The following is a 25,146-nucleotide window of genomic DNA, read 5'->3' as shown; positions in this document are numbered from 1 at the left end:
CTCAGTTTGATATTTTTGTTTTCCAACTTAATGGAAAATTGCTTAGTAGTAGATTTAGACTATCCAGCATATAAAGTATACTATTTATTTATTTATTTTGAAAGTTTTATATAGCACGAACATGACCACCGAGGGTATCAGAGCGCTTTACAGATTATGCATCAAATGGGTAAAAACAGATTATATATCATAGTGTATGAACATACAAAGCACAATAACCAAAGCAGCAAAATAGCAGTCTAAGATTATCCAACACTCTCATGAGTGCAAGGAGAGCACATCATCAGGCAAATCATAGACTAGAATTGTCCGACCTAATCGTGGACCAGATGTAAGATCCAGAGTCAACGGTTTGGGCCTAGAAACCGATGCAGGTGCCGGGCTAAGGCAGAAATTTCTTCATCAGGAGCCCTTTGACCTCTTTCTTGAAGACGACAGAAGAAGGATTCACCCTGACTTCGGGGGGAAGGGAGTTCCAGATCCTCTGAGCCATCCCCGAGAAGGCTCGGTTATAGATCTTCTTTTTCATGAATTTCTGAGGTTTAAGCAAAAGGGTACTGGCGCTTCTGGACAGTGGCGGTGCGTCCATTGGGGGTGTTGGGGCGTTGCCCCACTAATGCCACGGCCCCAAATTCTTCGTTCTACTTCTCCGACGCTAATTCCAATCAATCAGGACTCCTGATTGGAATTAGAGTCTCTGCGTTGGAGAAGTAGAATGAGGGACGCTGGGGTGGGGGCGGGGCTGCAGCAGCACTCAGGGAGTTGAGTGACAGGCCAGCAGCGCACTAGAGACAGTCACACAGTTGCAGTCCCAGCAATAGTGCGCATGTTTGTTTTTGGGCTGATAATTTTTACGATGAGGCACTTACTCATTTTGGTATTCACAGAAGGCACTTACTCATTTCAGTATTCACAGAAGGCACTTACTCATTTCGGTATTCACAGAAATTAGGAGTCCTAACTTTAGGACTCCTAAATGCCTTCTGTGAATACCGAAAGTCTTAACGTTAGGATTTTTCTCAGTTTAGGAGTAGTAAAGTTAGGAGTCCTAACTTTACTAGTCCTAAACTGAGAAAAATCCTAACTTTAAGACTTTCGGTATTCACAGAAGGCATTTAGGAGTCCTAAACTTAGGACTCCTAATTTCTGTGAATACCGAAATGAGTAAGTGCCTTCTGCCTAACTTTACTAGTCCTAAACTGAGAAAAATCCTAACTTTAAGACTTTCGGTATTCACAGAAGGCATTTAGGAGTCCTAAAGTTAGGACTCCTAATTTCTGTGAATACCGAAATGAGTAAGTGCCTTCTGTGAATACCAAAATGAGTAAGTGCCTTCTGTGAATACCAAAATGGTAGTAAGTTTAGGATTTTGTCTTAAGTTAGTTCTGTGAATCGGGCACATACTTATTATAACCTTCATAATATTGGGGGATTATGGCAGATAGATATACCAAAATATACATTTTGAAAAGCAACAATACGATCTCCATTGTGTGTTGTTGAAGTTCACATCCTTGCACCAAGCCAAAATTTCCCTTTTTAAGCATTTTGCCGTCGTCACAAAAATGATTGTGGTGTTTCAAATGTGCCATATCTTTTAAAGCTTTAGGATGACAATCCATTAGCAGATATTATGACTTACAAGTACCACCTGTGGGGCGCTGTATTTGTCTACGCTACCTCGCTGATGAGCAACAAGCTAACCCCTGATGATAAACCCCAAGGGATCTATTAGATCAACCTTGGTGATAGTGCTAAATTGGACAACAGCAATATTTGCTCTTCTTTTAGCAGTAGTGTAGATTTAGATCTAAATGTAAATTGTGCACTCTCACTTAGCACCACCACCTTCTAGTCTGGTAGCATGTAGGAGCATAAAGACGGAAAATATGGAAATATTGTGTGTAAAACTGCACATGTACCTCAAACACAGAGGTTGATGGGAGGAATGTTTGCAATTTGTTTACCCCTGGCAGTCGCTCATGTACCAGTACCCTCTTCGTGCATGATTCCCCCTTCTTTGTGCAAAACTGCAAATCACTTTCGAATTTGTGAATGGCCGCAGGTGCAAATTGTAATTTGCGCTGGAGAGATGTTCCCACTCGCTTGTTGCTTCATACTCCTGCAATTAAAGGATTGCATTGACATGTTTGTGCGGTTTGCTGTATTACAATGGGCAGGGCAGGTGGAGGCAGCAGTGCTTATCATCTGCCAATCACAGTGTCTCCAGGAACTGAATGTACCCTTGGCAGAGCTCAGAAGAGCAGCAGTGGAGTGTCTCTGACATTAATGGAGTACACAGCATTTCATTTGGCTTTCATTCATCTGTCTCCATTACTTTAAGTGGCAGTCAGTTGTTAATTCAGTCAATCAGTCCTTATTATTTGACTTTGTTGCCCTGACTATCTCGATGGAAATACAGTGTACCAATTTACAATTTGCTCAGGGAGAAATAAAAATGACCCCTATTGACCTAAAAAGTAAATATACATTGTGATTGCTAATCACAAAGTATCTATCATTTAAGTTACAGCCGTTTCCGATATTTTTCATTTAATCTTAACGTTTTGTTGTTGATCATCTAGACTTGCACATTATCAGGGTCAGGAAGCGACAGGCTGCAGGTGCAGCACAGCAGGTGCCTGTAACATGGTCTCCAAAGTCCCCAAAGCAGTGTAGTTCAGTGGTGGTATTGATTCCCTTGTCAAGCTGCGCTATGACAAAAAAGAACATTTTAGCAGAGGTGGAGAAGATGTGCAAGGGAAGGATCGGGCAGCTCCCCTCCCTCCTTAACATCATCACAACATTAAGTGGATGATTTAGAGTGGGGTTTGTAAACAGTAGCGGCTCCTGGAGGGAGTGCTGCGGGGCGGTGGGGCAGGGCGGGGGAGGGGCAGCGTGCGGGTAGTAAACTCCGCCTCACGGCTGACCAGAGTAATGTGAATAAATAAATAAATAAATAAATTTCTTTGCGCGCGCTGAATTGCCATTTGGCGTTTCATCGTCCGCAATGAAATTTGTTTTCATTTATTTACATTACTCCGGTCAGCCGTGAGCCGGAGTTCACTACCAGTGCATGCAATGAAGAACCGTTTTACGTTATATTTAAATCTGATCTTTACCTGCAGATGAAAAAGTAATCAGAAAAGAACCAATCTATGTTGCAGATCTCGAAAGACTACCTACCTGGAACTTTGGTGGGAACACAGATCATAAAGAGAAAAAGATGGCGTGCCTAAAAAATCATGGCCATGATTAGTAGCTTTGCTGCTTCACAAGTTGTGAACCCAGGCCCCCAGCAGCATTCCCTCCTGCATACTTCTTTGTATTAGCCCTCCTCCTCACTATTATGCTGCAGTGGTATGTCCTTGACAAAATGATTCTTGCTTCCTATACAAATTTCCCATGCTAATTTCTTGGATACTTGTAAATGTTGTACTCTGCTAAAATCCACTCTTTTCACAGGGAGTTTGCTTAACTTCTACCTAAGGTCAAGCAATTAATGTTTATGTCTAACATTGCCCTCTCAGCTCTTTCTTCTTCACCTCTTTTCTCTATAGCTATCGGCAACTGCTTACTCTAGATCAGTGCTTCCCAAACTTTGTAGAACTGCGACCCAATTTTTGGAAGGAAAAAGTTTAGCGCCCAACCTAGCTTTAATGGACAATTGATGGGTGCCTTTTTAATGTAACTAAAGTATTGTGTGGTAGCACACTGTCACTTAGAGACAGCACATTTTTCATCGATATGGACATGAACCTTGCAGGGACAAATTTACTGATAACACTATACTAGATACAAATGATAATATGTAGAAATTGAGTTTCAGAGAATATTTATCATTAGTGCATCACCAAGTAAAGTGTCATGATCTGTTTTGATCCTCCTTTCCATCACACTTCGGAATTACAGAACAAATGTGCTTCGTTTTTACTTTCCTAACTGCTGAATGTGTACAGTTCATTTAACTACTTACATTTTGTTGTGTGTTACAAAAAATGACATCCTACAACCTTTCTTTTCACACTCTCTGTACCCCAGCAAGATTGTCCAATAATTCACTTTACTTTTCTCTGACTGAAAAGTCAGAGGAGTTTGTAAACACCAATCCTCATGTTAAAAACATAAGCAGTAATTTGCCTGGAGACATAATCTGACATTTGACCTCTGTCTTTGAAGCACAACAAATGTGACAAGATCAAAGCAGAATTTAAACCGATCTTAATTTATTGCTTGGCCTTTCAGAACCCACCAAAAATCAGCTCGTGGCCTGACTCACAGTTTGGGAAACACTGCTGTAGAATCCTTCGAATTAACCTTTGCTAAAAGGACTATGCTTTTGCAGTTAGTTGGATATTATTAAGCAAATAACTTCAGTGAAGGTGTCCAACAAAAACAAATCCAGTTAGGGTGGCATAAATATGCTGTAGTTCAAGAATTTTGCTAGAAGTACATGAGGAATTCCTGATCATACTAAATATATTTCATACAATCCACTTGTTTACTTCTGGCAAATGTTCTTTAGTCTGAGAACCAATGAATATTCACATACCCCCTCGTCGAACATCATGCCCAATCAGAGTGCTGATTTTCAATCAATAACTCCTCTTTGTGAAATGGTCTGACTGCTTTTGTTAGCACCTTAACTGCTGTATCCAGCTAAAGTATCTGTAAATTCTGAAACATATCAATAATGAAATAGCTCTCTCATTAAATACTTATTGACTAATACGAGACCTTATCAATAACCTTATTCCCAAATTCAATACTCATGAATATATTCCTTTACTAATTCAGTCTCGTTGTATACACTTTTTCACTACTTCATTCATTGATTGAAGGAAAGGTGAGATGTATGAAACACTAGCTGCAAAAATACTGGTTGCAAATTGCAACCAGTATTTTTGCAACCAGTGTGAAATTTTGTTGAATGATCGATGTATAAATAGGTTGTTTTGCTAAATTTATAGTCGTAGTCATCAATATTCATGAGGTTTGTTACAAATTGAGACTCACTTTAATTGGTTGTTGTGAGAGAAATGGTGGCCTCTTGGAGTTAGCAGACCACCATGCCAGTAATTGCTTTTTAAATACATTTTTAAATGCAGCCCATTTACCTTAAAGAAAACTGGTCTGTGTTTATAAAAAACTTAAGTTAAGAACATTTTATTTGCGAGTAGACTGTTGTCCCCTTGATCACTACCTATGCCCCATCAAGCATTTTTTCTCATTCGCAAAGGGAAAATGCTAACCACCCCATGTTGGAAGGCAGAAGAATTTTAATGTTTTGCGACCAGATTTCAGTCGCAAAACATTGATACTTACCATAGCAAATCGATATTTGGAAGGGACATCTTCAATGTGCCTGCTACAAACAGCAATTCTTTATGCCCTTTTAAACAAATTTTGTATTCTGGTTAGCAGTTACTAAATCGCAAAGTGGGTTTTATAAACTGAACCATCAGAAGAACATACTGTGTTTGTCTCCAACTTTGGCCTCCACCATCCTAGTCTCCACCCATCCGATTTTTAGCTGCTGTGTTCTATACATTGTTCCCCCTACCTCTTCAGACAAAGTAATCTGTATTATCAACGTGACATATTCCTTGTGATACCAATCTTTTCAGTGCACCCCACGTATCATCATACCCTTTGACCCAAAGATCCCGGCCCACCTAACTCAAATCACTTATTTAATTTCTCATTCCAATGAGGCCTCTCCCATCCTGCTCTAGGGGTGCATAGTAATTCATGTTTCCAATAAAACCTTTTTTGTCACCAACTCTAGCCCGTACCTGAGCACACAAACACTTTTGAAGAGGATCATTTTAGACTCTCTCACCAAGCACAGTGTAAACAACTGATATGAGCTACTCTCATATGAGTTCCACAAACCCATTATACCAACACCTTCTCTGCCGTGTCTCAAACTTTATCTCTTCCATCCATCACCATCATTTATTCACCATTCTAATCCCACTCAATCACTCAGCTGTCTCTAACATCACAGACCACACTATACTCCTGCTGTCACCTACCTCTCTGGGAATTGGTGGGATGGTAGTCTCTTCATCTCACAAAGATGCTGTTCCCCAGTCTTTTAATAGTTAGCCATTCATACACATGCCTGAAGACTCTGTCGTCCATCCCCACTTCTTTGGCCTAGACACTATTCCCTAGGGAGCATAACTTCCCTACTTGTACAAATGATACCAAAAGCTTTGCTCCTGACTCCATCCTCTGAATCTCACTAAAATCTCTCTGTCTTTTTTTCTTTCTTTCTGGGTGTTCACACACAGTCTTTTCCTCAATCTAGTAAATACTGAGGTCCTTTACTTTTCTTCACCAATAGCCTTTAAATCAACTCATTCTCCCTTTCTCTCCTACCACAGGGGTGCATTTAATTAATAACCTCACCAGCATAAACACATTATGCAATAACCTCATAAGCCTGAATGCAATAGACAATACCCTCACAAGCATAAACACAGTATGCCGTAACCTCCTAAGCATAAATCACATATGGCATATACCTCACATAAATCACATTATGCAGAAACACATAAATCATAGGAGGGCCTGGCGCCCTACCAACCTCAGACTGTCCCCCTGGCCAACTGGATTTCTCAGAGGGCTCAAATGCCCTATGACCACAATGTCAGGGCGTGCTGCCAATGCAGCAGAATCCAAAGTGTGCAATTGCGCAGACCTAAAAGTTGCAGCTGCCACAAATTGCTGTGCAGCTGTGATGAACTGGAGGCACCCAGAGGGCACTCACTGTGCCCTCTGGATGCATCCCCACTGGGACTCTGCCAACAAATATGCGCCATCATCACAGCTGCCCGCGCTGGTGCGGTGCAGCTGGGAAAGGAACCAAAAAGGCCTGGCACCATTGTGCCTCTCTCGTCCCACTCAGGGACTTCTATTAAAAAAAAAGGCTGCCAAACGTTGCAGCTGCCCGCGCTGGTGCTGCGCAGCTGTGAATACAGACAAAGGGCCCTGGCACGAACGTGCCTCGGGCTCCCACTGGGGCTCTCTTAATCAACACCGCCTCCATCATTGCAGCTGCCCTCTATCAGGCGGGTCAGCTGTGAGAAATTCATCAAGGAGGAGGCACGGGCACCACTGAGCCATTTGGACCCCCACCGGGGCCCTGAAAACAAATGTGGCTGCCTTGGAGCGGGCACCGACAATGTGCCCCGACATGCCCCCCCATCAGGGTTACAACCGAGGCCCTACTCTGAGGATGATTCTGCCGGCTTTGCTGGTCACTCGGTGGTCCCCAGGCACCGACAATGTGCCTCGGTGGGTTCTGCCGTCCTTGGAGCCTCGCTCCTCATTTCTGCTGACACCCCGGGGCTCTCCCTCGCACACGGGAGCCCCGCTGCACTATCGGCACCGCTTGGCCGCACTTCCTCTTCCCTCAGGCTCCTGAAGCTCTGCCCCACGTCAGGCAGCTTCGCCTGACTTCCGAGTCACTGCTCGATCGCGGCGGCTCCTTTCTTTTGGCGGCACAATGCGGGGTGGACTCCCGCTAAGGCAAACACTGCATGGTGGACACCTGCCGTAAATAAAATCCAAAAGTGGGGTGGGCATCCGCTATAAAATAAAGATAATTGCGGCATAAAAGTGGGGAGGGCTCCTGCCTCATCGGCAACACGGGGTAATCCCTATGCTGGGGATTCCCTCCTCCACAGGCAGCTCAGCGCTGCGAAACCCACGCATTCCTCTCCTTTTGGAAATTAAAATATAGCGCTCACGAGGTGCTAGGAGCCACAGCTCCTACAGCCAAAATCCTGAGAGATCCAGGAGGGGCCAGGCTGGGCCCAGGGAAGCAAGCCCTCATGGCGGTTCCTCCTGGGCCCCAGCAGCAGCACGCCCCAGTAAGTTCAGGAACAAGCACCAAAAACATGGGTTCACAGCCCCTATTCTTATACTCAGATTCTCTTTGACTGCAGACCAGGGCTTGGGGGAACCAGATGCAACTGGTTCAGGGGGGAATTGGAGCACTTTGTTTACCAGGCTCCTCTTCCCCTTTTTCAGGTGGGGGCTAGGTGATCAGACACACCAGAGGGGGCGGAACCAGCATTGTACAGGCTAGGCACAGACCTATTCAGGGTCAGGGGATTACTCCTCCCACTACTCCCAATGCAGATGTCCCATTCAGCACAGTGCTGACTCATCCTGCCACTCCTGGAGCCACATACACCTCCCAGCCCCTGTCACTCAAAAGCCAGACATGCAATTCACATCAGGAAGGCAGACACATAGCACACAGAACTGCCAACTTCTAAAAGTGGCATTTCTAAAATAGTTATAATAAATCTGCGCACACCATTGCTCAGCATTTATTATAACAATTCCAAATATACTAAACTTAGACCTCGCTGCTCCTCTCATATTAGGAGTTACCACTGAAACACTTATCAGGGACTACCCAATGCATTCCTATGGGAATGCAGCCCCATAGTAGTGAGAAACCAAAGCAAGCATTGGCATAACCAATAGGTCTTGCCTCTGGGACCTTTTAAGTGTTTAGTTATCGAACACAATATCCTTGGTGCAACAACATCAACTGTTGCATGGCTAAACACTTATAAGGTCCCAAAGGCGAGACCTATTGGCTATGCCAATGCTTGTTTTGGTAGAGATGGGGAGATTAAGTGATTAACCCTGAATCACAAGATGTGGAGTCGACCCCGAGGCTCGACCCTTGGTTTCCCAGCTCCAAGGTCGGCAGTCTAGCCGTGAGACCATATCCTCTCCCCGTTTGCTGCTGAGAGGCGGGTAGAGAGAGCCCTTCACAAATTCGATGCATAAACACGTGCTTTTGGGTGATGCCTCGCCTTTCCGTTGAGGACCCGTGCAGTGCTTAGTTTGTAAAATAATACGTGCCGGGGTCTGCAGTTTTGGAATTCAGTAGCAAGTACTGTCTGAATACAAAGGCTGCGTGGTCTTCATTTCACCGGGTCCCTCTTTAATCTACCGCCAGTCAGTCTCTCTCTCTCTGTCCCTGTATCACTCTTGTTCAGGCTATTCTGTGTCCCTGTTGTCTTTGCCACTGTTTCTTATCTTTCTCCCTTTAGTGTTTTACTGCCATGCTCACGGTCACAGTCTAATGAGTAAAACATCTGTGCTGGTGAGCCCCAACTGCAGGCACCGCTCCAAATTAAGAGCATGTACACGGCCCTTGAGGGTGGGAACTGCGCGCTGACGCTCTGCCCCGGGTCAGGCATGGACATGCCCGCCAACTCGTGCACCGTGGAGGGAGGGAGTCCCGCTGCTCACTGGTGTCAAGTCTCCTAAAAACGCTCCGTCGTCGGCTATACAGCTGAAGGCTGCTCCCACTGGTGTCTGTTGGCTTTTGGTACTAGTGAGCAGGGGGCTAACCAGTGTCCTGGGTGGAGGCTGCTCCACCAGCGTCCCGGGGGTGGAGGCTGCTTTCAGTGGTGTCCCAGGGGTGGAGTCTGCTCGCACTGGTATCCATGAGTGGAGGCTTCAGGCCCTGGGGTGATATTCTCACTAGTGTTCCTGTTTTCCTGGGTGGAGGCGGCTTCCACTAGTGTCTGTTACACGTGGAGGCTTCTGGTTCTAGCATGCCCCAGGTGGAGTCTGCTCTTACACACGCCTCTGGTGAAGGCTGCCGATGCTCTCAGTGGAGTCCTGGGTGGAGGCTGCTTTCACCAGTGTCCTGGGTGGATGCGGCTCCCACTGGTGTCTGTTAGTCGTGGAGAAGTCTAGTGCGTATGGTGTCCTTGTGCCCTCGGTGAAGGCTGCTCTCACTGGTGTCCTGGGTGACCTGCCTCGGGTGGAGCCTGCTCTCACTGGTGTCTGTCTCGGGTGGAGGCCTCTGGCACTAGTGTGAGGGTGGACGCTGCTCTCACAGGTGCCCAGGGCGGAGGCTGGGGGCACCCGCGCTGGTCTTGCGTGCAGAAGAGCCACAGAAACTACGCCTGGAACCAAGACTTAGGTATGGGCTCGTCTTTACTCATTCTCGACCGTTACATTGCAAACACCGGCGAAGGGTCCATAACTAAATGCCCCTTGTTGGTTTAGCCTCGCACTACAAGCCACTGACCCTTTAAACGCGCTTGTGCCACTGCACGTGACGGTGCCGAAGCGCTTGCAAAGAATCCGTTTAGGACGGGTTCGCTTGAGCTTGCAAAGTCTTTTGCATTACAAAAAAAATTAAATTAACTGTTTAAACGGAACTGAGGAGGTTACGCACGTATTTGGCGGGTCACTTCCAGAGCTGCAAGTTATTAAATTGCACATCTGTATTTTAAGCCAATAGTTTTCATATGCGTGTCTGGGGTCTTTCCTAGATATGAAATTATTTGAAAAAATAGCGACAGCTAGGAAATCTCAGTCATTGCAACACCTAAAGTATTCACAAGTATATTGTAAACTACATTTAATTACAACCATGTCCTGCAAACGGGGGGAAAAAGACTGCATTTAAACCAAGCAAGCACATGCTGATTAAAACCAGATGGCCCCTGCGCGCTGCTGCTGGCTCCCGAGAGCAAAACGCTCTGGGAGTGAATATTTCCCTAAAAGCTGGGACATCCACACGCCTTTGGCCAATTGCGTGCTAAAGCCAGACACAAAGGCCAATGGCGTGTGAGCACCACATGCACGAGCTTCTCCTGAAGCTGACGTGATTCCAGGAGGTCGATTTCCTATGCAGCGCATGCACGCTGCCATAGGCTCGACCTAAAAATGGCTGCAAAAAGGGCCAAGTCCAACAAGGAGTAACAGATAAAGATACTTCAAAAAATTTAATTCGTATTTGATTACAAATATGAATATGAACAAGACTGTCTACGAAAAACATATCTGATAATTTAGTTTTCTGTAAACTTCTAATCCATATAACATATCTTTCAAATTCCCTGGAAAATTATCAGTATATTGTATTTTCAATACAGAAAAATTATCATTAATTTTAAATTGTCTTGATATACATAAAATGTGTACCCTTGGAAACAAATGTCATAAAAATGAACTTTGCGAAAACTCTTGGAATATGAATTCTTTTAACATAGAATTAAACTTCCAGCTGACATAGAAACATGCTTTCTAATATGAAAATGATTTCCAGAAAAAAGCAGACACAAAGCAATACAAATTGGCTAACAGGAACAGCTGCGATTTACTACTCACAGTAAATCATGTTTTGCAGTGGGAAGTTGGACTTTTCCCAGAGGAAAAAATGCTTTACGCCAAGGGGCGTCACTAGGGGCAGATACACACCTATGGGTTGTTATGGAAAGTCCAATCTACTAAGATAGCCATGAAATAGTCCAATGGTTGGTACAACGAAACCCAGAGGTAGGACGGTTAAACCATTGATTTGTGTGGCCACATGGTAGATTTCATGCAGCAGTTTTCCTTTTGTTGCCTTAATTTCCATGTTTGTCCTCCTTTTGTCAAAGCTTGTACCTTATATGTTTTGCCCACCCCTTTTCACTTAGAGCATGCCTTGTCTGACATCTAAAGCCCTCAGACTAAACTTAAGATTGTACATTGAGAGCTTGTAGTGGCAAAGGCTATGAAAGCAGACTTCAAAAAAGTGATCATGGACAAAGCGACACGTGTTCTGAGAAAAGTCAAGCTGATGCTGCCCGCATCATGATTCATGTGAAAACAACTACATGCCTATTGTGCAGCTTAACATCTTGCCTTTAGCTGATGTTTTTCTTATGTTTTACAAATACTTCTTATACCTAGAAGTGTTGAAAGAGTGTGTTTTGCCCTAGATGTACTGAGATTTATTTGCCTCCTTCCTGAAAGCAGTGTATCCATTGCTGATGGCAGCCCAAGAGAGTTGAAGTTTGCCTTGCTGCCTATGAAGTTATCTGATGACTTTTCAGCAATTGGCGACTTTTTTTATACCTTTTGTTTATGATATGGAGTCTTAGCTACAGTACAAAATACTGGTTTTCTAGGTAAAACTTCCAGGGGCCCGGATGTCTTTTTCATTTCTATTGATTTGCTCTACTCCAAAGATGCCCTTTTGTGCTGATGATGACCAGGGGACCCACACAATCTATTGAATGTATGTAATGCTGGCATATGAGTGGTTATTATAGACACTCATTTATGCCACTGATTGATGACAGCAGTTTGTGTAAATTTGGTCATTTAATCTAGTGAGAATTCCTAGTCAACCATTGTTTCTCTATATAGCTATAGAACATCAAGCAAATAACCTGCCTGTGGGGCCAAAGGTAAAAATTACTCAGGAGCTGGCCCCATCAATATTATTTCTACACACGACATTTGAATTTATTTTAATAATGCTTGCAATCTAAATTATCATGAAAAGATACCACAGCTTTTTGAGGAATGAACAGAACAGATGCAGTGTGTGCATTAGAAGTACATTCTACTTAATATTGTTGGTTTTATTGTTGTTTCAACCTTCCCTTATTGATCACCTTGAGAGGATAAGAGTTAATTGTATTGGCTTCTGTGCTATGTTCCATTCTGTAGTACGATCAGTTACAGATGTCTCACACTTGAAATTTTGCAGTCTCAAAGTTTGTAAATTTTATTCATGCTACACATTGTTTAATGTCAATTCACCAGTGTCTTCCGCACAGTAATTGCTATCAAGAGTGACGAATATTGTCAACCAGCACATTTGTTGGATTGTTAAGTCTGGGGTAGCCAAATAAATTTGTGATACAACATTATCATGCGCACTTCAATAATGCAGACCCCTTGCAATGGCAGACACCAGCAAATTCTTGGAGTGCACTCACCCGATCTTCATTACTTTGTATGTCAGTACTAAATTTAGTGATACCTCGTATGAGTGAAGACTCTTTTTATGCCTCAGTCCCTGTTTTTTTTGGAATTGAGTGCACGAGCCATCAGGGGATCTCATGACTCCTTTTTGTGCGGCCGAGTCTAGGGTGAAGTAGCTGCTCATACCGTCTCTCTACATTAGTGGCATATATTTGCACTGGGAAATAGGGTCCAAGTGATATAGGGTTGTAGTGGTACCCATCTTTGTCCTGATGGAGACCTCGGTAAAAAGTATTGGTTTGAGGGTTAAACCTTGACTTTAACGTTACCTTTGGAATGTGTTTTCCATATTGTTTATACTGTGGGGAAATCTAGTGCATGAATGAATGTGTCTTGCACAACACCCAATATCACAGCCAAAATAATTGATTAAAAAGTTGTCATTCATTTTCACTAGTCACCTGATCACAACCCGTGTGCACCTTGAATGAGCCCCAAAAAGTGCATTTGAAGTGTCTTATAAAGAAACACAAAGGAATTATTGTTTCTATTGATTGCTTTGGTTTAGAGATCTGCTCATTATACGCATTCAGATTGAAGGCTTACATGTGTACATTTAGTCATTTTAAGTTGCGCAACAAAGAAATAATTATACGATCTTTGTAATTTTAGGAGAGCAGCGGAGCGGATTTGAGCACTATTACAATCGGTTACTTTGTCAAAGTAATCCTTAAGAATGTGATCAATTTCTATATACCTTCAGCGGTGACGGATTCCGTTAATAATTATGGCAACAGCAGCTTCACTGGAGATATTAAGCTTCATGTTCCAAGTCTCCGCTACGTCCCGGTGTTGGCCACCCCACAAATTCCACCTCCCGGAGAATGGTTCCAGTTGAAAACAGGTAAGCCGTCCACAGCATCCCTCCCAGAACTGATCCTCCCTCTTTTAATAATAAATTGATATACTAAAATTTCTTATGTGCCACATTTCACAACAGAGGGTGCTAGCAGGCCCACTGGAGCAAAGGAGCAAAAGAAAAAGAACATTTTATAACATTTGATAAATCGGCAGGTAAAGGGGATAGGAGGAAATGGATCCTTGTTCCATGATATTTCTATACATGAAAATTGTTACTTGAGTTTATCAAATGATTTATAAACCTTACTTAATTGAATTACCCCGACATTATTGAAAAAAAAAAATTATATATTGGGTCTATGCTTACTGTATTTTTGGGGATTTGGTCGTGGTTATTAAGGATACACTCTGAAAAATCCAATACAATCTGATCCAGTCTGCGCAGAACGGAACTGAATTGCTGTAGGATACCATGATATCTTTGCCCCACAGTGCTGTTTTTTTCTCATACATACTGTCCAGTTTTCAGTACTGTGCCCAATATGTATGCAAGAGTGGCTGGAGCTTTCTGCCCAAAGACGGAGTATCTCCAAGTATTGTGTCCTGCCTCTGGGTCAGAATCCATAGCTTGCCACAGTTTGTAAACCAGCGCCCATGGTACTCACTGTTTGAAACAGGGTAGCATGCTTTAGCCCACCTGATTGGCCTCAATCAGAGTAAGATACAAGCCAAGTTCAGTCTTTGATTGCTTTCTGCGTCACTAGTCCTTGTTCTGCCCAGGGATGAAAGATCAAGAAATAGCCAAACGCCCCTGTATCCCACTGCATTTCGCCGCCTGGTTTGGTGATGGTGTTCTACCCACCACTAATGTTCAAAGCTCACCAAAACAATCAACAATGATGATGCCTTGATGTACGATTCCATAAACTAGGAGCTATAAACTAGTGTAGAAAAGCTCAAAGAAACACTGGTCTGACATGAAGGTTTATGATGTTTGCACTGATACAAAGGCTTTATGCGGAAAGAAAATCAAACTGCAGAATGAGGATTGTTATTTGCCCATTGAAGGAAGCCTTCAAAAGTTAGCTAAGCTTTAGGCAGCTTTTCTCAAAAGCTAAGCAGTGATGAAAAAGAAAGGTTGTACAAGAATAAGAGGAATAAACAAACAAAACAAACAACAATAATGATGCCTTAATGTACGACTCCATAAACTAAGAGCTATAAAGTCCTGTGGCAAAGCTCAAAGAAACACTGGTCTGGAAGGAAGATTTATGATGTTTGCACTGATACAAAGGCTTTATGCAGAAAAAATATCAAACTGCAGAATGAGGATTGTTACTTGCTCATTGAAGGAAGTCTTCAAAAGTTAGCTAAGCTTTTGGCAGCTATTCTCAAAAGCTGAGTACTGAGGAAAAAGAAAGGTTGTACAAAAATAACAGGAATAAATAACTAACTTTGGTGAGTTTGAGAGTATGATCAGATACCCCAAAGAAGGTAATATCATCATAAGCTCTGTTTCAGAGGGCAGGAGATAGGGCCACAGTGTTTAACCCCTTGAGTGCCCCGCCCTTTCCCCCTCCTGTGCCGGGCCTTTCATTAGCGGGCGGGGTCCATGACGAGATAGTCTCGTCATGGGCACAGCGCAACCGCGCTCCATGACGAGACTATCTCGTCATGGGCATAGAAGAGGTTAATTTACACTGGTGACTTCAAGTGGTAGGCATCAACACTCTTTTTTGAGGACCTAAATATATATTTTTCCTCATCAGACTTTGAACCAGAGCAGAAGGGAGGCATGCAGAAAAGGTAGAAGGGAAAAGGAACATGCATAGGAAATTAGTGCCAACGGGAGAATGCAGGGATGGAAAAGAACCTGCAAAAGTGAGATCAAGAGACAGCAAGTGTAGAGTGGTGGAAGAAAGTCATGAGATGGAAACAAGACTCTGCAGCCTAGGTGCTCAGAATCTGAGCGTTCAACAGAGGTGGGCTCTAAAGCATTTCAGACCTGTGCAATTATTCTTTTCACAAGTCAAGCACTATTTTTTTTTAATAGAGTTTTATATAGCACAAACTTGACCCGAATCGGGTATCAGAGTGCTTTACATAGCACCAGTTGTGTTACATGAGGACACATTAATTTTTGTTAGGCACGGGGAGATTAAGTGATTTGCCCAGAATCACAGGATGTTCAGCGTCATTATCGAGACTCGAACCCAGTTCCCCAGATTCGAGGTCATCCGCCCTAGCCGCTAGGACAAATCCTTATAGGGCTGTGGGAGCAAGAATAAAGACCTGGAGGCAGCAGCCTCCGACATGTCCCTCACCTTCCTTCACCAGTAGAGGGACATTCCCATCACAGACCCTGGCCATCTATAAACCATTGTGGTATTGCTACTGCTTCATGGTGGGCAGGGAAAGGAGGGAATACGTTTTTGAAACCATCATGTAGACTGATATTGTGGTCTCAAAATGACAGACAGTGGTGTCCCACACCATGTACAAATTGACAGCAAGAAGATTACCATAGCAGACACATGGAATATATAAATTGCCCTAATAATTTGCACACTTACAACAGTCATGTGCTTATAGTGCCTCATGTCTGGAGTTTACCCCTGTTTGTCTTCTAGCAGTAGCAAATTAGCTGTCAGTGCATGCATTTGGTGATGGCACGGTTGGGCCGCTTGTGAAAGAGGATTTTGTAATGCCCTCTCCATGATGGTTACTCATACTCTCCTTTTATGACGTTCAGGTATCTGAAGTTGCTCCTCAGAAATGCAAAGGGTTACTCAATCACTGTGAAGGACTAAATAGTGAGAAGTTTTGTTCAGTCCCTTTCTTGATTGCCCAAGTAAATGTGATACCTCCCAAGAGCCCTGGTGCCACTGTGCACTAAATAATACACATGAAAGTTGTTGTGTGTCTCCTTAAGAGGGTTAGGATAATTAAACCCATAAAGACTGGAAAACCTCTTCAGAAATCAGGTAGCACATGATTTAAGGTGAAAGTTATTACTGGCGTGAATAGCAAGGCACCATACTCCCCTTGACATCAGGGAAGAGAAAAGCAAGCATATTGAGATATAGAATCCAGTGAATGTTCCTACTGTTAGAAGCAAAAACCAAGAGCAAGAATTGTAGGAAGGGTTAAAGAATGTGACGAAAAATAAGGGAACAGATCCATTGCCACCAATGAATCACATGGAAATGCCCGCTTATATATTATTCAAATTGGATCTAACGTCACAGGAAAAGACAGTACTTAATATTTGATTACAAACCTCAGATAACATCCTATGGATCGACCACCTATTTGGAAAAGGAAGTTTATAACAATTGTTTCCTAAAACTCCTGGCATTTGTTTGGGAAATGAAAAGTTTCACATCGTTTGCCCAGCACTGGTTATTGCAGTTCCATTACCTCCCCTTATACCTGATCATCCAGAAGCTCTTAAAACACCCCTCCAGGTAACTGTCAATGCATCCGTCAATGCAGTCGTACAGGTGGTCAGGACATTCGCCCATGCACTGTGTGGTTCTACAACGAGATCCCCGAGAGCACGAGAAGTGCTCCTTCCTCTTCTGAATCCTCTGGTAAGCTCTTAGTGCTGCTCTCAGCACAAATGTAAAAGTACGCCCTTCTCTTGAAGCTCTTGGCTTATTTTAGTGCCATTGAAAAAATGTAGAACTTAGAAGGGAGCATGAACTGAAGAAGTGTTTTCCCAAGAACACTCACTGGTAAGATAATCTCCTCAGTGGACCAGCGGTTGAAGCCAACCTTAGAATGTCTGAGAATCACAAACTTCTTGGGCCTCATATTCTGGTTGACCTTGTAACACAACTGACAGAGGTTCAGATGGAAGCAGATGATACGGATAAGGAATATATGGCTCTAGTTAGGATGAATGAGAGACAGAATGCATTTTCCATGTTGGAGGAAACCTTGAACGAACGGCTCCAGAATTGACCTGATGACTTATCACATATGAACCAAAAATCATGGGTGAAATTTAGTTAGCAAGATATGGACGAGAAGAAAATGAAAAGACAGTCAGTCTTACTCTCCAACAACAACAAAAAGGGGCAGAATTTGATCTTGATGTAGCAACATAGCCCTTAATTGTGTCCTTTAAACAGTGAAAACTTTCAGAAACAAGTTACCTATGCTGATTCAAATAATCGGTAACCTCTGGAAATGATCACTATGAGGCAGGGGCATAGTTATCAGTAGTGCAGCAAGTGCAGTGGCACCAGGGCCCAAGGGTATGAGGGGCCCTCCACACCCCATACATTTGTGTTTATTCCTGCAAAACAGGTGGTTGGGGGCCCATTTTAGCTACTTGGCTTAGAACCCACAGCACCCTTGCCAAGCTACTAATACAAGGAAAAAATGGATTCCTTACATACAAAAAAAGCATTGGCAAAGCCAAGAGATCTGGCTCTGGCCGCCAGCCTTTTGGCTTTCACCATTATTGTTTTTGTTCTGTTGTGGTTTTCGCAAAACTTTTTTGTTTTGTAAGATGGTGGCCCTCATCAATCTAAAAAAAAGTTGATAGAAGAGAAAAATGTTTTTTTGCTCTGCAAAAAGCACACATTGCTATAGTAGACCCTGGCACCAAAGAGCTACTTTTCTCGTGGATGTACTCCTTGTGAAAGGACAGCATACCGTAACTCACAGTGAAGTCAGTCAATGGCTGAAGGGGACTGACTAACTGCCCCATGATGCATGCTAGATTGGGTGGAAGAAAAATGTGAATGCCACAACAACAGACTAATGAAGTCTGTCTGAAAACACCTCTAACTAACTACTTTACAGGCATACTTTTAGTAAAATCAAAAGGTCTTGGAAAACACCAGCCCCGAAACAGACAGACAGACAGACAGACAGACAGACAGATTAATGATAGATAGATAGATAGATAGATAGATAGATAGATAGATAGATAGATAGATAGATAGATAGATAGATAGATAGATAGATAGATAGATAGATAGATAGATAGATAGACAAGAAATTGGAATAAAAAGTAGAGCTAAAATTAGTAATATAAAAGTTAGATGTCCATAGAAGCACAGCATACAAGAGCATTAAAACCAATCTAGAAAGTCATGAAAGCATGGCGTCCAAGCTAAATTGGTAAAATGGTTACAAGTATAACTCTAGTCCCCGATTCAAATACACACCAGCATGACATACAATAGTGCAGTTAAAAATGCTCTTTATTGCTCCCTTTCTAAAAAATAGATGATAACTTCATGAAGAACAGTTCAAATGTACACAATTTGGTATGCTGTGAAAGAGCAAAAAGAACTGTTGATGGACAGAATGCAGAACAATGTCATACATTCACCCCAGTACAGAGATTTGGGCCCAAATCCATTGTTTTTTTGCTCACCAGCCATATGCAAATCAGTCTTGACCCTGTGCCCTATGGGAACAGTCCAGCCCGAACTGCCAGGCCAGGTCCTCCTTGGACTGGAAACAAGCAGCAGTCAATTAAAAAGGAGACTCAAAAAGGAATTTACAAAACCATCAGCAGAAGACAGGAACTGATAAAGCTGGAATGTGCCCTGTGATCAACATGGAAGAGCTGGTAGAAATGGTCCTGTTATCTCATTAGATTCGAAAAACATAAAGGTAACACCAAAGTAATAAAACCCTGGCACTGAAGATAACTATCTTGTGTGTAAAGTTATCCAGTGCCTGAAATTGACTAACCATCTGCCTCATGCACTATGCTGTAGTTGGGGGAAACAAAATGTGAATGATACATCACATGAGTGAAGCTAGCTGCCTGAGAGCCCCTTTAAGTAAGTATATTATACATACATTTTTTTTAAAATCAAAAGGTTTTAGCTAACACCATTCCTAAAAAGGTGAAACTTTGATGACACTATAGGTTGCATTAGTATACGAAAATTCCACAACAGGTAAATAGTAAGCCTAATTGACTTGAGTAGCATTATAGTAGAAAACAGTATAAAAAGTTCCGCCGCCAGTGTTTCACACAATGCTCTTCAAAAAGTGAAAACTATTAAGTGCATTTCTCAGAAATGAGAATATGAGGCAGTCCATAGCAAGGGAAAAGATGAGTCCAAAAACATTGGGCCATTTCTTTATCTGTTGGTAACTTGACCATAGGAAAACATAGGCTACCTCTGGAAAACTGTCTACTGTAAATATTATCAAATGGTAGAAGGCAGAAGATCCATTATAAAATCTTATTCTTCAGCAGCCACTGCTAATGGCTGTAAATATCTCAAAAGCTTAGAATGCAAAGATTTATGATGGGCACAACTAGGACAAGCAAGAACATACTTTAGAACATCAGAATGAACCGTTGGCACCAAACAGACCGTAAAACTAAGTGTAAAGTAGTCTTAACTCCTCTCAAAGTAGAAATGACTGAGTCGTGAAACATTTTCCTAATATCCAAATGTAATTTCATGTTTGCCCTAAAATATGTTTTTGCCTCAAATACAATTAATTTTGTTGAACCAGAGAGGTCTTTAGATGAAGATTTAACTCATTTGAATCTATCAGTTCATGGGCCATAATGACTGTCTAAGAAAGACTGAACTATCCCAGCGACAGGTTGAGAGGGAATTGATAAGCGAGTGATAAATCAGGAACATGATGGGAAAGAACTTCTACCAGCACATTCTTCAAACCAGGAATTTAATTGATAATAAGATCATACAGTGCAAAGAAAAATGCCCATCTACTTTTATGACTATTCTTTCATTGACAATTTCTCAAGCACTGCAAATTCTAGTGATCATTCAAGATTTCATATTGCTCTACAGTGCCCATCAAAAGATGTCTACATTCAATAAAAGTTAACTTCAACTAAGGGTTATCTTCCAAATACTGAGTAGTCCCTTGCAGACTCTAAGAAAACTGGAGATAAATAAAAGACATATGTTCTTGTCAATCATTTTCTTGCTCCTGTAAAAGAACTACTCCAAGTTATTCATTTCCACGATAAACTGATTTTAAATATCAGCTTTGCATACGATTGGTGCTTGAGTAAACATGTGAGTGTATTAAAAACTCTTTAGCCTTAATTGTCCTAGGAAAAATGTCTCCTCATATTTTCTTTTTTTTAAACATGTGTAATGTCACTGGTTATCACTGCAAAATTCTTAATAAATTGACAATAAAAGTTTCCAAGGAAACTGAAAGTCTTTTTAACGTTAATTGATGAAGACCAATACAAAATAGCTGAAAACCTTCTTGGGTGCATGAAAAGGCCAGAAGCATTCAATCTAAATCCAAGACACTTAACTTCTTCCCCTTAAAATTCACACTTCTCAGGTTGGCAAGACAAATCAAGTTGCTGAAGTTCTGATAACACCAAACTCACATTTTCTTGATGTTCTGCAAGAGCCATAGTATACACTAGGATATTATCCAAATAGAGAAATGCACACTGATTGAAGACGTCAGACAATATAGAAATCTTAAAGCGCTGAAAAAAGACAGGCATATTGGATAACGGAAATGGTATTACAGGATATTCAAAATGCCCAAATGGGGTTCAGAAAGCTGTTTTCATCATGCTGCCTTCTTTTATACACAACAGATAAGCACCTCATAAATCAAGTTAAGTAAAGACTGGTGCCCCATGGACTAGCTGTAGGCTTTTCTTTTTATTCAGAAGATATCCATCTTTGTAATTGATTTGATTTCAATCTCTGCAATCAATTCAAGATCAAAGATCTTGAGTTTTCTTGGGTACAAAATACAGGCTGGAGAAACCTAAGTGCGCATGTGTGTTTTAGTCGGCTTTAGACGCCCAGCCAAACACACATGTGCACTTGGAGAGTGTACATAGCACCCCTCCCATGCCCCGGCTTCGCCCCCTCCTGTAAACGCTGGCTGTCATCAGTTGTGGGGAGGATTGCAGTCTCGGTGCTGTTGTTGCTTCTGATGCCAGATTTTGAGGGGTCCAGGGTGTGGTTAGTTTCAATGAATTCTGTGAGTTGGGCATTGATTGCCTTCTCAGTTACTTTGGCTGGGAAGGGGAGCAGAGAGATGGGCTTGTAGTTCTTGAGATACGTTGGGTAGGCAGAGGGTTTCTTCAGCAGGAGGTTTATCTCTGTATGTTTCCAGTATCCAGGGAAGGTGGATTAGATGGATCAGTTGATGGTGCGGTATATAGGCACTAATTTCACCCCAGAATCTTGTAGATAGGTACATTTTCACTAAGAGAACCCTCACTTCTTTGAGTTAGTGATCCCTAGCAAAATCTCACATCACTCACCGTTTATTTGCTATAGATTATGTAAACCAGTGTGATGGCTAATCAAAGAAAGGGTGTTATACCCCTCTGTGTGACTTGCAGATCGTGGATTTAAATCGTTGGGGGCCAATTCAGCCTTTTAGCCTTTCTAGTTCGATAGCTGAGTACCATTTAATTGGGTCATTGCAACACGCTGTTTATACTGCTTAAAAATGGCATCAAGCCCTATGTCAAGCGCTAAATGAGAAATATGCTTAAATTATTATTGCTGAAGAAGGCTCCAACGAGTATGCTTTACAAATGAAATCACCACAAGAATCTACTGACAGCAAATGTATATTTTTCGCCCAAGGGTGATGCGCCCCTGGTTTCATGGTTTTTATTAAAGTGACTTTTGCAGGTTGTGTGTGTGCCTTTGGGCATTCGAAAAAATAGGCTTCATGGTGCACCAAATGCCTCCGGTGCAGGCAGCACAAGTCTTACTGAAACAAGGAGAGCTTCCTTTGTTCTTTAACAGTTCCATTAGTGATTAGGCGTTTTTTAACCCCACTCTCATCACTTCGGATCTCCCTAAAATAACAACAAGCATTTACAATGCAACGGTCTCGGCATTGTTAAAGTTAGAGCTATTGGCATTGCTCATGACATTATTTTTGTTTATGTTTTTGTTGGGTGGGTCTCTCTTAGGGAATTTTAGTTACGGTTTCGCTTAGGCTCCAGTGTTCGAGCGCACTGAGGAAGTTTTTACGGGCCTTTGTGAGATGAATCAGGCCGAGCAAGGGATTCAGGGGTATCAAAATCCCTACTCTTTGGCACACGCCCCTTTCATCTGGACAGGGGGCGAGGAGCACAGTCCCAAAAGCCCTTCCATAACCAAAAATATTCATCTTGTTTTATGGTTTAATCCACGCCAGCGCTTTTCATCCAGCTGAACGGTGCGATTTTATAGGAAGCGTTTCAAGTTTGGCTTTGAATGCCCCCTGCAAATTCGGTCGGAAGATCCGTGAACGATTTTCGAGAGGTTGGCAGGGGATGGCTGGATGTCAGGATGAGAAGTGGCTCTCTGCAGACTGGGCGATGTATTTATGGCGTTTGGCTTAACAAGGGTGCGTCGTAGCGGTATTTGTAATGCCGGGCTCGGGGGAAGGACCGGAGGCGGCGCAGCGGGCAAGGAGTAAGGAGGTCGATGGTGTCTGTACCTGCCGTTGCCGGAAGTCCCAAGTTGTTGGAGCGATGACGCCATGTGTAGGGCACCGCCGCCGGCACTGGTCACCGCATCGCCGGCGGAAGTCGCACGTCTCGCCGCCCTCAACTTCGGCCACCGTCGGCGAGCACCGCAAGTAGGTAAGCGGCCCCTGACCTCACAGCGGGCAGTAGCAAACGCAAATTTCCGTTCGCAGGATGTTTTCCGTGGGATGGAGGTCTGGTCTGAGCTTCCAGCGCAGTCTCGGAGGGAGACTCCGAGACAGCGCTGGAAGGATATCCAATGGGGAGGCGGGGCTTAATTTAAGGCAGGATTCCCTTCACAGTGGAACCCACATACTGTGCCGCTGTGCAGAAAATGTCACGGGGGTTCACTCCAGCAATCCAGTTAGTTGTGTAGCAAGAACATACAGAGACACCACCGCCTTTCTCCGAGGTCAAGCAGAAATGCCTCGGAGAAACGCAGCGGCGTTTTCGTATTCTGGAGCGTGTTTTTCTTTCTCTCCTCTTGCCATTGGCTGGAATGTTTACATTCCAGAGGAGAGAAAGAAAGTAAAAAACACGCCCCTGAATCTGAAAAAGACGGGGCTTCTTTGGAGAGACAAAGCTCTTCTCCAAAGGCTGACCAGCATTTAAGAGGCCAGCCAATGGAGAAGAGGGAAGAAGAGGGGCGGGTTCAAGCCCCTCTTCTGAAAACATTAAATCTCGGAGCGAGACTGCGCAAGCGCAGCCTTTGCAGCCGAGACCTAAAAACTGGGGTAAGAGGAGGAGCCTAGCGCGCAACCAAGATGGCCGCGTAGGCTTACGGCTCTCGAGGGCCTCCGCAACCTCCCACGTCTATCCTGACTTAATCCTGATTTATTTGACGGGCTTTTGCTGATGAACTTGCGCTGAGGTGCCACCCGTTTTCCAAATTCGTATCAGACGCCGGGAACCGGAATGGTTGCGCTCCGAAGTTTGCGGCCTGCTCTTGCCTTGGTCCCGATCTCGAGTTGGTGAGGTGCCCGGGTACGAAGTGAACAACAGCGGCATGCTGGGCTCGATCTGCACTTTCACTTTCGATTTCAAGCTTCTATTCTGATATCGACTGGGGGACTTTGGTGCTTCAGAGGGGCGCGGATGGCGGAGTGTCTGGCCTGACTCTCGGACTATACTCGGGCTTCCCGTCTGTGACGGCTGTGTTCACTTGCAGTAGCTACCTGGTCCTTGTTCCTGGTGCTGGCGGGTGCCAACTTTGGTGGCCTCCGGACGATGGCGGTGAGACTAGACGGAGACAAGTCGAAACCCAAGTCAACCCAAGTCAACCCGGAGGGGAGTCTATACTCAGGTCAATGACATGGATCGTTATGCGCAGTCTAAGGGATCGCCTAGCCGCTCGCATAAGTCGCCTGAGGGGTCCAAAGAGGCCTCGGGCCCTTCGTCAGAATTGACCTTGCTGGACGTTATGGGCGCCATTGAGGAGATGAAGGCTGCTGTGGGTCAGCAGTTTGATACCCTGGCTCATAAATTGGACGCGGTCCTGATCGATGTGAATCTGGTCAGGGCAGACCTGTCCAAAACTAACGAGCGGGTCGACTCTTTGGCTCAAGCTGCGTCGAGCCTAACCGTGGATGTGGCGGCCCTGCAGACGGAGGTCCGTAGGTTGCGGCTAGCCAGTGACCAGACGGACCGTCGACTTGAGGACTCCGAAAGCAGGGCTAGACGGAACAACGTTCGTATCATCGGAGTGCCGGAAAGATCGGAGGACTCTGCTACCGACCTTTTTGTGGAGGATCTGGTGATTAATCGCCTCGCGCCCAAGGGACTGAGCAAGTTCTTCGCAGTGGAGCGGGCCCACAGGATTCCGGGTGGTGCGCCCAAAGTGGGTGCTCCCCCGCGGCCTATAATCGCCCGACTCTTTAACTTTCGGGATAGGGATGCTATTCTACAGGCGTCGAGGGTGGCCGGGCCGCTGAAGTTTGAGAACTCTAATGTCAGTTTTTACCTGGACTTCACGCAAGCGGTTCAAAAACAACGGCTGGGATTTTTGGGCGTCAAACGGCGCTTGAGGGACATGGAGCTGAAATATGCAATGTTATTCC

The 25,146-nt window shown here is 43.6% G+C and overlaps 1 protein-coding gene across 5 annotated transcripts in view; it reads left to right on the top strand.

Moving 5' to 3' along the window:
• KIAA1549L (KIAA1549 like) overlaps positions 1–25,146 on the top strand; it is a 667,839-nt gene that overhangs the window by 262,375 nt on the left and 380,318 nt on the right. For all 5 annotated transcript variants that reach the window (XM_085648235.1, XM_085648236.1, XM_085648234.1 and 2 more), the window contains one exon: positions 13,429–13,660. In XM_085648235.1, coding sequence (XP_085504361.1) covers positions 13,429–13,660 — 232 coding nt within the window. The remainder of the gene's footprint in view (positions 1–13,428; positions 13,661–25,146) is intronic.

This window comes from Triturus cristatus, chromosome 3_2, assembly GCF_964204655.1.
Source record: "Triturus cristatus chromosome 3_2, aTriCri1.1, whole genome shotgun sequence".
Classification (NCBI taxonomy): domain Eukaryota; kingdom Metazoa; phylum Chordata; class Amphibia; order Caudata; family Salamandridae; genus Triturus; species Triturus cristatus.
Note: the sequence above shows the minus strand (reverse complement) of the source record. Positions and strands in the feature narration are given on the sequence as shown.